The sequence below is a fragment of the Rhinoraja longicauda genome, chromosome 18 (genome assembly GCF_053455715.1).
Source record: "Rhinoraja longicauda isolate Sanriku21f chromosome 18, sRhiLon1.1, whole genome shotgun sequence".
NCBI lineage: Eukaryota > Metazoa > Chordata > Chondrichthyes > Rajiformes > Arhynchobatidae > Rhinoraja > Rhinoraja longicauda.
The window spans coordinates 37,825,942-37,841,000 of record NC_135970.1 but is presented as its reverse complement, the minus strand read 5'-3'; the positions used below and the strand labels follow the sequence as shown (position 1 = coordinate 37,841,000).

General features: G+C 45.5%; 1 protein-coding gene across 1 annotated transcript; it reads left to right on the top strand.

Moving 5' to 3' along the window:
* The first annotated feature begins 2,566 nt into the window (after positions 1–2,566).
* Positions 2,567–10,788, top strand: lto1 (LTO1 maturation factor of ABCE1). Its single transcript, XM_078415529.1, has 5 exons — positions 2,567–2,697; positions 5,006–5,111; positions 7,112–7,182; positions 8,496–8,613; positions 9,185–10,788. The coding sequence occupies exons 1-5, from the start codon at positions 2,588–2,590 to the stop codon at positions 9,248–9,250; spliced, it is 471 nt and encodes a 156-aa protein (XP_078271655.1). The 5' UTR covers positions 2,567–2,587; the 3' UTR covers positions 9,251–10,788.
* Positions 10,789–15,059: the final 4,271 nt, after the last annotated feature.

Below are 15,059 nucleotides of genomic sequence, written 5' to 3'. Positions count from 1 at the left end.
CCCCTGATCCCTTTAGCCACAAGGGCCACATCTAACTCCCTCTTAAATATAGCCAATGAACTGGCCTCAACTACCTTCTGTGGCAGAGAATTCCACAGACTCACCACTCTCTGTGTGAAGAAATGTTTTCTCATCTCGGTCCTAAAAGACTTCCCCCTTATCCTTAAGCTGTGACCCCTGGTTCTGGACTTCTCCAACATCGGGAACAATCTTCCCGCATCTAGCCTCTCCAACCCCTTAAGAATTTTATATGTTTCTATAAGATCCCCCCTCAGTCTTCTAAATTCCAGCGAGTACAAGCCCAGTCTATCTAGTCTTTCCTCATATGTAAGTCCCGCCATCCCAGGGATCAATTCTTGTAAGAAAATAACTGCAGATGCTGGTACAAATCGAAGGTATTTATTCACAAAATGCTGGAGTAACAGCAGGTCAGGCAGCATCTCTGGAGAACGGAGTCTGAAGAAGGGTCTCCACGCGAATCAGCACACATTCCTTCTCTCCTGAGATGCTGCCTGACCTGCTGAGTTACTCCAGCATTTTGTGAATAAATATGTTTTGTTCTTAATTGTTTCCTGTATGTCATGTTGTTACTTGTGAGCAAAGCACCACGGCAAATTCCTTGTATGTGAACACACTTGGCTAATAAAATTTATTTAATTCAATTCAATTCAATTCAACTATGCCCTCTGGTGTTCGAACATTCTTATTAACTTACTGCGCTCCATCAAGTTCTATTTGTGGGAAGATGCTGCCCTCTCCTGGTAAAGCAGTATTTTCCCCTCCATTCATCGACACAAAGTGCTGGGAATAGCTCAGCAGGTCAGGCAGCATCTCTGGTGGAAAAGGATAGCTGATGCTTCGGGACAGGACACTTTTTCAGACTGGGTCTGACTTTTCAAGTCTGAAGACTTGTACAGGGCCCTAGTGAGACCGCACCTGGAGTACTGTGTGCAGTTTTGGTCTCCAAATTTGAGGAAGGATATTCTTGCTATTGAGGGCGTGCAGCGTAGGTTTACTAGGTTAATTCCCGGAATGGCGGGACTGTCATATGTTGAAAGACTGGAGCGACTAGGCTTGTATATGCTGGAATTTAGAAGGATGAGAGGAGATCTTATCGAAACGTATAAGATTATTAAGGGGTTGGACACGTTAGAGGCAGGAAACATGTTCCCAATGTTGGGGGAGTCCAGAACAAGGGGCCACAGTTTAAGAATAAGGGGTAGACCATTTAGAACTGAGATGAGGAAAAACTTTTTCAGTCAGAGAGTTGTGAATCTGTGGAATTCTCTGCCTCAGAAGGCAGTGGAGGCCAATTCTCTGAATGCATTCAAGAGAGAGCTAGATAGAGCTCTTAAGGATAGCGGAGTCAGGGGGTATGGGGAGAAGGCAGGAACGGGGTACTGATTGAGAATGATCAGCCATGATCATATTGAATGGCGGTGCTGGCTCGAAGGGCTGAATGGCCTCCTCCTGGACCTATTGTCCATTGTCTATTGTCTATTCATCAGTCGGCTAAGATTTCAATTCTTTGGGATAACGCTAGGGGGCAGCGCGGTGGCGCTGCGTTAGAGTTGCTGCCTGATAGCGCCAGAGACCTGGGTTCGATCCCGACCACGGGTGCTGTCTGTACGGAGTTTGTACGTTCTCCCCGTGACCATGTGGGCTTTCCTCCAGGTTATGAGAGGTTAAATGATGTTACTCACAAAACTCTGCCACAGAAGGCAGTGGAGGCCAATTCAAATGTTTTCAAGAGAAACGTCATCATGGCGCCATTTTAGTAAGCAGAAACCAAAGATAGTTGAGCAGAGATAGACCGCTCGACCCTAACAACCGTAGTGCGTCATCATGGCGCCATTTTAGTAAGCAGAAACCCAGAGATAGACCGCTCGACCCTAACAACCGTAGTAAGTCAAGGCGCCATTTTAGTAAGCAGAAACTTGCAGAAACATTTTAAAAGAAAAATAACAAAAATCTGTGAATTGATAGATGAGATATATTCTGCATTTTTATGGTATCATCAGATACTTTTTCCTGCTCCCAGATAGGGATTGACCAAAGATACTAGAAGAACAAGATAGACCACTCGACCCTGACAACCGTACGGCGCCATTTTAGTAAGCAGAAACTTGCAGAAACATTTAAAAAGAAAAATAACACAAATCTGTGAATTGATTAGATGAGATATATTCTGCATTTTTACGGTATCATCACACATACTGTTCCCCCAAAACACTGATTACACTGCGAGAGGCACAGCGGACAGCGGGTTTTGCTTACTAAAATGGCTCCTTTGCGGACTACACTTCAGTGCAGGCGATAGTGACGGAGTGGTCCATCTTGCTCCTCTAGTACCTTTGGGATTGATTCCCCCCCCCCTCCTCCCCGGCTGCCCGTGCGCATGCGTGGCCGTTAGTGCGCGCACCCCGGAGACCGGCGTGGTCGTTATTACGCTTGCTCCGGAGTCCGGCGTGATCGTTAGTGCGCATGCTCCGGAGTCCGGCGTGATCGTTAGTGCGCATGCTCCGGAGTCCGGCGTGATCGTTAGTGCGCATGCTCAGGAGCCCGGCCCGGCCCTCAGGAGGATCGGATGAAGCCCGCCATGGACCCGCACCCGGCCCCGGCATCATCCTCCTCCCGCCGCCCAGACACCGGCACCGACCACGACCTGTTCGACTCCATCGTCCTGGCCGACGACGAGTAAGAGGACGTCCGTTCGTTTGTGTGTGTCCGGGGTCCCGTCCTGGTGCGGCCCCGACCTGTGCTGTGGGTGTGGACGGGATGGAGGGAGGGCTGGGGGGGGGGCCACAGCACAGGGAGAGAGAGGATGGGATCTGGCATCTTGTATCTTGGGATCTTTTGAAGCTGGATCTTGGACCTTGTTGTATCTGGGACCTTGGACCTTGTGTCTGGGATCTTGGAGCTGGATCTGGGACCTTGGACCTTGTGTCTGGGACCTTGGACCTTGTGTCTGGGATCTTGGAGCTGGATCTGGGACCTTGGACCTTGTGTCTGGGACCTTGGACCTTGTGTCTGGGATCTTGGAGCTGGATCTGGGACCTTGGACCTGGGTTCTTAGACCTTGTGTCTGGGATCTTGGACCTTGTGTCTGGGACCTTGGAGCTGGATCTGAGATCTTGGACCTGGGTTCTTAGACCTTGTGTCTGGGATCTTGGACCTTGTGTCTGGGACCTTGGAGCTGGATCTGAGATCTTGGACCTTGTTGGATCTGAGATCTTGGACCTTGTGTCTGGGATCTTGGAGCTGGATCTGGGACCTTGGACCTGGGTTCTTAGACCTTGTGTCTGGGATCTTGGACCTTGTGTCTGGGATCTTGGAGCTGGATCTGGGACCTTGGACCTGGGTTCTTAGACCTTGTGTCTGGGATCTTGGACCTTGTGTCTGGGATCTTGGAGCTGGATCTGGGACCTTGGACCTGGGTTCTTAGACCTTGTGTCTGGGATCTTGAACCTTGTGTCTGGGATCTTGGACTTTGTATCTGGGATCTTGGAGCTGGATATTGGACCTGGGATCTTGGACCTTGTGTCTGGGATCTTGGAGCTGGATATTGGACCTGGGATCTTGGACCTTGTGTCTGGGATCTTGGAGCTGGATCTGGGACCTTGTGTCTGGGATCTTGGAGCTGGATCTTGGACTCTGCATCTGGGATCTTGGAGCTGGATCTGGGATCTTGGACCTTGTATCTGGGATCTTGGACTTTGTATCTGGGATCTTGGAGCTGGATATTGGACCTGGGATCTTGGACCTTGTGTCTGGGATCTTGGAGCTGGATCTGGGACCTTGTGTCTGGGATCTTGGAGCTGGATCTTGGACTCTGCATCTGGGATCTTGGAGCTGTATCTGGGATCTTGGACCTTGTATCTGGGATCTTGGACTTTGTATCTGGGATCTTGGACCTTGTATCTGGGATCTTGGACTTTGTATCTGGGATCTTGGAGCTGGATATTGGACCTGGGATCTTGGACCTTGTGTCTGGGATCTTGGAGCTGGATCTGGGACCTTGTGTCTGGGATCTTGGAGCTGTATCTGGGACCTTGGACTTTGTATCTGGGATCTTGGAGCTGGATATTGGACCTGGGATCTTGGAGCTGGATCTGAGATCTTGAAGCTGGATCTTGGACCTTGTGTCTGGGATCTTGGACCTTGTGTCTGGGATCTTGGACCTTGTATCTGGGATCTTGGACTTTGTATCTGGGATCTTGGAGCTGGATATTGGACCTTGTATCTGGGACCTTGTATCTAGGGCACTACGTTTTGCACGAGGTGTATCTAAGGTTACAACAAGATCTAGGTGAATTGTGGAAGTGGGCCAAGGAATGGCAGATGGGATGTAACAGCGACAAGTGCGAGGAACTGCATTTAGTAAGTTAAACCAGGTCAGGACTTGCACAGTAAATGATAGAGCCATGGAGACAGTTGTGGAACAGAGGGACCTAGGGATCTCTGAAAGTGGAGATGTGGGCAGACATGTTGGTGAAGATGCTGTTTGGCCAGCTTCCTTCCCTTCATTGGTCAGGGGTTTGACTACATGAGTTCGGATGTCATGTTACAACTGGGCAAGTAGGTGGTGATACTGCACTTGGAGACATTGCATGCATTTCTGGTCGCCTCATTACTGGAGCAATGTTTTTAACCTGGACACGGTAGAGAAAAGATTCACAAGAATGTTACCATGATTGGTGAGCTTGACTTATAAGAAAACACTGGATATGCTGTGACTATTTTCCTTGGAACACTGGAGGATGAGGGGTGACCTCTTTTGGGGTTTATGAAGGAATGAGAGGTGTACACAAGGTGAATGGTTAGTCTTTTTCTCTGGGTAAGTGAGCCTAAAACAGGAGGGCATAGATTTAATGTGAGAGGGGAAAGTTTTTAAAGGGGACTTGAAGGGCAACTTTCTAATCACGATTTTGGAAGCACATTGAATGCTTTTCCATGCACAGATTTTATTGGTAATCTTGTAATTTTTTTAATTAACTGATGACAGATTTCGTGGAAAAGGTTATCGTGAAGGGTTTATTGAAGGAAGTCAGTTGGGAGAAATTGACGGACGAAAATATGGTTTAGCAAATGGTGCAAAGCTTGGATCTGAGGTAAATATTGGATAATAGTATATGAACAATCACAGCTCTAATTAAGAATGTAGATTCGATTCAATGATACTTTATTGCCACATGTACCTTGGTACAGTGAAATGCTTTGTTTTTCATACAACCCGGTAAACTACAGCAGGAGGTAGTACATAAAGTGTAAGAAAATAACTGCAGATGCTGGTACAAATCGAAGGTATTTATTCACAAAATGCTGGAGTAACACAGCAGGTCAGGCAGCATCTCAGGTGAGAAGGAATGGGTGATGTTTCGGGTCGAGACCCTTCTTCAGGTCGCCATGTTTCTGGCATGTCGCCATGTTTCTGGCGCCATCAAAGTTACAAAAGTTCGTCGAACAGTCCTATCTTCTGCCTGCCTCCGCAGGTGGCAGCAGGACCCCCCCCCCCCCCCCCTCGTCGGGACCCCCTTCATTCTCGGGCATAACTTTGGGCTGAAATATATATTTAACGTGGTCAAATATTATTTGGTTGCATGCTTCCAACGTTACAATGGTGATTACTGTCCAAAATCAGTCTCGCAGTAACTTGTTTTGGGGTTTAATGAACGGAATGGGTTCTTCCTTTTTTGTTAGGGAGCTAGCTAATGCTGGAAAGTCGCTCCACATCATTTGAGTGCTTTCTTCTGCCTCGTCCTACTGCAGATTCTATACCGGGAGAACCTGGACACTCGGTGATGGCACGTTCTTCACTGATCCGGGCTAAATCTTGCCAACACCAAAAGTTCAAATGGAAATAACGTCACTGGATGGCAGTGAGGAACAGTACCATCAATCAGTGATTTATCCTGATCCTCCACCTTCTGTGAAAACTACAATATGCTCTTCAATGTGTTCCAATTTGTTCTTGCATCATATATGCATTGTCAGCATAGTCAACAGATAGCCAGTTGAATCATCCATAATGCTTTGGACTTTCATATACTGACACCATTTCACAATTGTTAGAGACCCATCTAGACGACTGAAATGGAGTCTTTGTTTTCTTCCTTTGTGTGTGCAATGGGACACAGCTTTTCCTGGATTAGTTTGACAATGGCCCGTGATTTATTCTTGCCAGTATTGCGAATCCCACTCGCCCACAACAGTGAGCAACCGATTATGATTTGAACCAAGAAGGCAGGTCACTTGGAAGGTCATTGGTTTTGGCGCTCTCGACTATAGCGCGGGAATACATTTGACTATTTTAACTAAACTAAGATTTCTCACTGAAAAAAAGCGGCTGAAGTTGGACAATTTGCTGGAGTAACTGAATGGGTCAGGCAACATCTCTGGAGAAAATAGATAGGTTCGCCATTTTCTCCAGAGATGCTGCCTGACCCGCTGAGTTTCTCCAGCATTTTGTGTATCATTTGGAAAATTTGCCGCCAGGGAGTTTATTTTGTTTTAATTATTCTTTCACAGGACATGAATGTTTTGCTGCTAATGTTGGGGATATATTATCCATAGTTAATAGCCCCTGAACTAAAGGAGAGTGGGTTTGTTGTCTGATATAGGAGAGACCAGGCAGAGGTGGCAGATTTGGAGAATCTGTGGAATTCATGGTGGCGATGGAGCTGTGGAGGACGTCAATGGATATTTTAAAAGCGGAGACTGATAGATTCTTGATTAGTACGGGTGTCAGGGGTTTTAGGGAGAAGGCAGGTGAATAGGGTTGAGAGGGAAAGATAGATCAGTCATAATTGAAAGACAGAGTAGAATTGATGGGCCAAATTGCCTAATTCCACTCTGATAACCTATGAACTATTTCCTATGTTATTATTGAATGTTGAATCTGATTAGTTACAATGGAATTACAGCATCATGATGATCTAATAACTAATTTACAATTCTGAAATTGATGCTCAAAAGTGAAGATCATATTCCAAATAACTTGAAAACTTCAGTCCGCTGGAAGTTGTTGATAGTTTTAGTATAATATATAATTTGTGTATTCTCCTTGTAGATGGGAGTTGCATTATCTGATCTTTTTTTTTTTCCCCTGCAGGTTTCCTTTTACAAAGGCTTTGCAATTACCTGGAAATCGCTTCTTCAGAATAACCCAGATGCCAAAAACAGGTAGACAAAGGAGTGTTATTGTGCTTCTGGACTAATAATACAGTTATATAAAAATGAATATGTATCAGTCGAATCCTCAGGAATCCTACCCGTACACATATGGTCTTGTAATAATAAGTAAATTACACTTATAATTTATCTTTGTGTTTTAGCCAGCATCTGCAGTTCCTTCTTACACATAATGTGCAGATTGCCTGGCTAGATTTTTCTACTTCAAGAAGTTAATGGGTTTAATGTAGGGTTAGTGTGAATTGGGTGGTTGATGGTCGGCTTGGGATGACTGGGCCGAAAGGCTTGTTTACCTGCTGTAACCCTATACTGTAAACCCTCGTTTTAATGGCCTCTTTGTAACGGATTTCGCTTGCAGTGGACCAAATCTGATGTAGAACAAGTTGTTCCATGGGATGACCACTAGATGGATGGAGCAAATGGTGTTTTAGAACTATTTAAGCTTAGTTAAGTTTAGAGATACATCGTGGAAACACAGAGTCCATGTTAGAAAGCAATCGCCCATGCACTAGTTCTTTCCTACAAACTGTGAATTGTCCCTAGTTGTAAATGTAGAACTACCGCCATAATGTAAGAGTAACTCTTATGCTGTGGTGTCCCAAGTTATTGTGTATTTTGTGTCCTTTACTGTTTGGTGTGTAGTGTATTGGCTGTTATTCCAATATTACTGTACATATTAACCCCCTTATTCAGTTATAGCGGACAATCGCTTATAACGGACACCATCTCTCTCCCCGTCTGGCCCGTTATAGTGAGGGCTTACTGTAGTCTGATTCTTATCCAAATACCTTCAAAAGGTTTCTTCTAAATGTGCTTCCACCACAACTTTTGAAGTTTTCGAGCAATATATTCGAGATCACGGTGGGAAGCACGGTGGCGCAGCGGTGGAGTTGCTGCTTCACACTGCCAGAGACCTGGGTTCGATCTTGAGTAAAGGTGCTGTTTGTACGTTTTCCTTGTGACCTGCGTGGGGCTTCTCCGGGGGCTCCGGTTTCCTCCCACACTCCAGAGACGTACAGGTTTGTTGGTTAATTGACCTGTTAAAATGGATAAATTGTCTCTTGCATGTAGGTTAGTGTTCATGGATCGCTGGTCGGCGTGGACACGGGGCCGAAGGGCCAGTTTCCGCACCGTTTCTCTAAACTAAACTAAAAATCACAACTGTATTTCCATTAGTTTCCTTCTTTTGCCACTCACTTCAAATCTACTTCTTCCCTTCATTAATCCCTATTTTCTCTGCCTAAGATAATTAAGATTGTGATTACAGATTTTTGAAATATTCTCTTAATTTTACATTATTGCAGTAAAAGACTGAAAGTCTTAAATTCAATGCTGGAAATGGTTCACAGCTTTCCCTATGAAGACCCCACCAACAACACGTTGCAGGAGGACTTGGAGAAGATGCGGGCCAAGTTTAAGCAGGTTTGTATGCCCGTAGTACGTGATGCGGCCATGTACAGAAATGAGAGAGATTTAGTCTTGCATAATTTGATGCTTCTAGTGGAGAATTATGGTTTTACCTTTTAGACTTTAGAGATGCAGCGCAGAAACAGGTCCTTCAGCCCCCCCCCCCCAGACCACACCGACCAGCAATCACCCCGTGCGCTAAAACTTTCCTACAAATTAGGGACAATCTAACATCTTACTGAAGCCAATTAACCTACAAATGTACGGCTTTGGTGCATGGGAGGAAACCGGAGCACCTAGAGAAAACGCACGTGGTCACAGGGAGAACTTACAGGTAGCGGCCATAGTCAGGATCGAACCTGGGTCTCTGGCGCTATAAGGCAGCAGCTCTACCGCTTTGCCAATGGTTATCGCTACATAAATTGTACTGCTGAGCAGAAACAACTTTCGGTGAACTTTCAAGAGAATAGTGTTCCAACACTGAGCTCGTGCAGAGAATGAATGAATGGTCTTGACACCATCCCTGGCCTATGTTGAGTTAGATAATTTTAACCAGGGATATGTTTGTATGAATTATCTATTTCAGATTTGCTCTTTGCTGAATATACAGCCCACTTTTCAAAATGAGAAAGCAGCTGCAATGACCTTCTGAAGCACAACGTGAGACTGGTCTTAGAGGCACTCCATCTGGGAGAACATTTGGACAAAGCGGCCATTGCACTGTGTCTGTGGTTACCTCTGCATGCCAATGTAGAGGTTGGAACTGGATAAAGTTAGATTGTCTCAGGGAAGCAATGGCTCTGGTAACTGCAGTTTTGAATGCAGCTCGAAACTGAGTTTTGAGCTGCAAATATATTTTCTGCCGGGAAAGATGAAATTCACTTTCCTTCATCCTTCAGTAAGAGGGAAGCATTTTTATTTTTACTTGCCATTTTTGTCTTAATGCCACATGAACCAATTGCTGCATAACTGGGAGTTTAGTGTAAATTTTTGAAGAGAGTCTTTGTCAATGAAATGTAGTCAGCTCCCATCTTGTTATTAATTTGAGTTGATTTTCCTTGCTATTAAAATCTGAATAATTTGGGACATATACAGGGTGGAATAGATCAGTAGACTTAAATGCAAAAATGTTAACATGTGCTGGAAATTTCCCCATCATCGCTGTTCTTCGGAGTTAGATTAAAATTGACATGCACTTTAGATCTGATTGAGGAGAAATTGCATTATTGTAGTGCCTGTCACAACCTCGGAACACTACAAAGTGCCTAACCTGCCACGGAATACTTTTGAAATATGGTCACCATGGAATTGCAGAAACATCACCAATGTTAGAAGATCGAAGCATCTTGCAATGACTTTCTTTTTTTTTTCTCTCTCAGTAATGTTGTTTGAAGGATAAATATTGGCCCGGATTCTGGGGAGACAACTTCGCTGCTGGGCACAGTGAGCTTGAGGAGATGTCTTGTCTAAAGAAGATGCCATTACCAGTGCAGCAGTCGTTCATTGCTGTCTGGAGAAGGGTCTCAAACCAAAACCTCACCCATTCCTTCTCTCCAGAGACGCTTCCTGTCAAGCTGAGTTACTCCAGCATTTTGTGTCTGCCTTCATTACTGCACTGCAGGTCCTCCCCACCTTACGAGCCCCTGACTTGTGGACACCCATCGCACTCGAACGAGCGCTCGGGACAAGAGGGATTGATTTGACGGCTGCTGCAGGGCTACGGGCATCTTCTGTTGGGTGGGGACAGGGCAGTTGTGCTTGCCTTCTCTCCCCACGCCTTCCCCTCTTTCCCTCAGACACAAGTGGAGTCTGGGTCGAGTTGAGCAGAGCTGGCAGCACTGAGACAGTGAGGCCACTCTTCCCATGCCTGCTCTCTCTCCCATCTCAGCTGATCCTATCATCCTCTCCCACCCATTTCCAACTTGTGAACTGTTCTCCGGAAGAGCCCTGTGCTAAACTGGGGTCTTCCTGTGGTGACTCATTTTAAGCTATCTGCTCACACTTGAAGCGTGATTTAAACCAAGGCTGACACTGTGTGTCGTTTTGTTGAGAATTGTTGGGAGGAGTCTTGTGTATATATTATTAGACAAACAGTATTTTAACTGTTTAATGATGAATTTTGATAAAAATTGCCTATTGTAAATGTGTGATATAAAATCTAAACAATTAAAATTTAACACAATTTTGATATTGGTGGGTTTTGGATTTATTGATTTAATAAATTAAATAAATTAATATTTTTTAAGAACGTGATATATTTGTTATTACTAAGTTCTGAAGTTCTCTGATTAACAACCAAAATGTCTGTTTCCACGCTGTTTCTCTAAAGCCTAAGGTATAATATGTGATGGAAAACGCTGGAGTAACTCAGCGGGTCAGACAGCATCGTTTGAGAGAAGGAATAGTCAATAGTCAATAGTCGTTTATTTGTTACATACACATAAATGTGTAGTAAAATGAAACATTACCCGCAGTTGAACAATAAGACCAATAAGATTAATCAATAAAAATGCAATAACACATACAATCACAACTAACACCAAACAAAAAGAAACATCCATCACAGTGAGTCTCCTCCAGTCCCTCCTCACTGTGATGGAAGGCCAGAATGTCTTTTTCTCTTCCCTGCCGTCTTGTCCCGCGGTCAGGCTGTTGGAGTTGCCACGTCGGGGCGGTCGGGGCTCCCGATATTGAAGCCCCCGCTGGGCGGTGAAAAAAAAAATCCCGCGGCCTATTTCAGGCCGCGCCGGATGGTGAAAGGTCCGTGGCGGGCCGACCCAAGCCCCGCGATTCGGGGCGGGCGAACACGTTGCCTCTGCCGCTGCCGGAGCTCCCGATGTCGGCCCCCATCCAGGGGCCTGCGGGCTTCCGACGTCCACGCGGCCCGCGCCGGAGCCTCCGGAGACGAGTCGCAGCCGTTCCCGCAGCATCCGCAGGCAGCCAGCGCCGCAGGTGGTGAGTCCGGACCGCGGGCTCTGCGAACCAGAGACCCAGGTGGTCCCAGGTGCATGGCCGGTGGTAGGCCGCAACGGGAACGGAGACACGATACAGAACACAGGTCGCGTCTCCGTTCTGGAGAGAGAATGTTACAGTTACAGTTCCCGTTCCCTCCCACCCCCCCCCCCCAAAACATAACATACAACACTACATCATATTAACACTACAATTGAGACAAAAACAACAAAAAACACAAAAGACAGACGGACTGCAGGCAAGCCGCAGCTGCGACGGCAGCGCTGGCTCCTCGACCTGAAACGTCACCTATTCCTTTTCGCCAGAGATGCTGCCTAACCCGCTGAGTTACTTCAACGTAACTTTACTTCCACCTCCAGTTTAAATTCCATTTGGAATATTTTGGAGGACCAAGAACCGAGAACGTTTTGTGTCTGCCTTCGGGTTAAACCAGCATCTGCAGTTGCTTCCTACACATATAATATGTGATGCTTTGGAAATCACGATCAATGAAATCTTATCTCCCTGCAGGCCACACACAAGACAAGAAACAAAATGCAACATGGGTTTAATGTGCATTTTCCAGCATTTGAAAAGCGGCCTATCAATTCCACAAGGAAAAACAATTTGGGGCTGAGAGTTGTCTTGAAATGGAATTCACAGCCTACAGGTGTGGAGGAAGTAGGGCAAATAGGTAGGAAGAAATTGGGTGGAAACCTGAGAGAAAATAAGCTGCAGGACTCTGGAGAAATTCAGAGATTCAAGATTCAATTAAATTGTCACATGGACCAATAAAGGTACAGTGAAATTTGAGTTACGATACAGCCATACTAAGTAAAAATCAACAAGGCACACAGCCACATAAAATGAAATTTAACATAAACATCCACCACAGCGGAATCCACATTCCTCACTATGATGGAAGGTAATAAAATTCAATCAACTTCCTCTTTGTTCACCCGCGGTCGGGGCTGTTGAACCATCTGCAGTCGCCGCTGCCGACTGTCCGAAGTCCGAGCCCTCGCGTCGGGATGATGGAGACTCCGGCGTCGGGGCGGTTGACAAACTCCGCGGCATTGGAGCTCCCGAATTGGCCTCTTCTTACCAGAGACCGCGGGCTTCACGGTGTTAAAGTCTGCAGGCCCCGCGGTTGGAGCTCTTCATAGACGATCCTCGGCAAAGGATCGCAAGCTCCGATGATAAAGTCCGCACAGCGCCCACGGGTTGGAGTGCTGGGCCGGTCGAATAGCATAGATTGGATCGAATAGCATAGCATGAACTTGAACCATGAGAGGGAAGAGATAAAGTGGATGCACATAGTCTTTTCCCCAGGGTTAGGGAATCAACAAATAAATAAAGGGGAGAATTTTAAGTTAAGGGAAAGATTTAATAAGAACTTCAGGGGCAATGTTTTCACACACACCCACAGTGTGTACAGGTATGTAGGTTAATTGGCTGGGTAAATGTAAAAATTGTCCCTAGTGGGTGTAGGATAGTGTTAATGTGCAGGGATCGCTGGGCGGCACGGACTTGGAGGGCCGAAAAGGCCTGTTTCCGGCTGTATATATATGATATGATATGATGGGTTTATGGAATGAGCTGCTGGAGGAAGTTGTTGAGGCAGGTATAACGATAGCATTTAAGAGTCATTTGGTCAGATACATGGACAGGAAAGGGGATATGGGTCAAATGCAGGCCAATGGGACTATCATAAATGGACATCTTGGTCAGCATGGATGAGCTGGGCTGAAAGGCTTGTTTGTGTACTTCATAACTAAGATGACAATGATATTGAGGTCCAAACACCGAATTAGTTATTCAAGAGTCAAGAATGTTTTATTGTCATATGTCCCAGATAGAACAATGACATTCGTACTTGCAGCAGCACAACAGAATATGTAAACATGGTACACTATAAACAATATAGTATATGAGGGGGAAAAAAAAAGTTCAGTGTGTGTGTATGTGTATATATATATATATGTATACACACACAGCAGGTCAAGCAGCATCTCAGGAGAGAAGGTATGGGTGATGTTTCGGGTCCAGACCCTTCTTCTGAAGAAGGGTCTCGACCCGAAACGTCACCCATTCCTTTTGTCCTGAGATGCTGCCTGACCTGCTGTTGCTCCAGCATTTTGTGAAATAAATACCTTCGATTTGTACCAGCATCTGCAGTTATTTTCTTACGCTATATATATACACACACATACACATATATAGATCATATATATATATATACATACACACACACACACATACGTACACATAAAAAACAAACAATAATAGTGCAATAATAGTCTAGTTCAGAGCTTATTTCAACAGTCAAGAGTGTTTTGTGTTCATATGTCCCAGATAGAACAATGACATTTCTTATTCATGTAGAAACAAGGAACTGCAGATGCTGGTTTGCAAAAAAAGACAAAGTGCTGGAGCAACCCAGAGGATCAAGCAACCCAGAGGATCAAGCAGCATCCCTGGAAAACATTGAAAGGTGACGTTTCAGACCCAAAACGTCATCTATCTATGTGCTCCAGGGATGTTGCCTGAGCCAATTACTTATTCTCTGCAACTACTCCAAAGATGTACAGGTATGTAGGTTGATTGGCTTGGTGTATGCGTAAATTGTCCCTAATGTGTGTGGGATAGTGTTAATGTGCGGGGATCGCTGGTCAGCACGGACCTAGTGGGCTGAATGGACTGTCTGTATCTCTAAACTAAAACTAAACTATCCTTTGAGGACCTCCTGTGGACGAGTGCTAAATTGCAGGCCAACAATGATTCTCCAGTGGAATGTGACAACAATCTTTGAAAATAGATTATCTTTATCTTCTCTTTCTCCTTCAGACTGAGATGGAACTGATTCCATTAGGGGTGGCAGGGAATTTAGAATTATATTTTGTGTCTGCATTATCGAAGACCTTCCTGGAAATAGAGGAGAAATTGTGAGCAGTTTTGGGCCCCATATCTGAGGAAGGATGTGCTGGTGTTGGAGAGGGTCCAGAGGAGGATTAAAAGAATGATCCCAGGAATGATTGGGTCAACGAATGATGAGCGTTTGACGGCAGTGGACCTGTACTCGCTGGAGTTTAGAAGTGTGGGGGGACCTCATTGAAGCTTACTGAGTAGTGAAAGGCCTGGAATGGAGAGGATGTTTCCACAAGTGGGAGAGTCTAGGACCAGAGGCCATTGCCTCAGAATAAAAGGACGTTTCTTTAGAAAGGAGATGAGGAGGGATTTCTTTAGTCAGACGGTGGTGAATCTGTGGAATTCATTGCCACAGATGGCTGTGGAGGCCACGTCAGTGGATGTTTTTAAGGTGAAGATTGACAGATTCTCGATTAATACAGGTGTCAGGGGTTATGAAGAGAAGGCAGGAGAATGGGGTTGAGAGGGAGAGATAGATCAGCCATGATTGAATGGCAGTGTAGACTAGATGGGCCGAATGGCCTAATTCTGCTCCTATCACATCTGAACAGAAGTGGTCGAGCGAGGAGAGGGATGTCGGG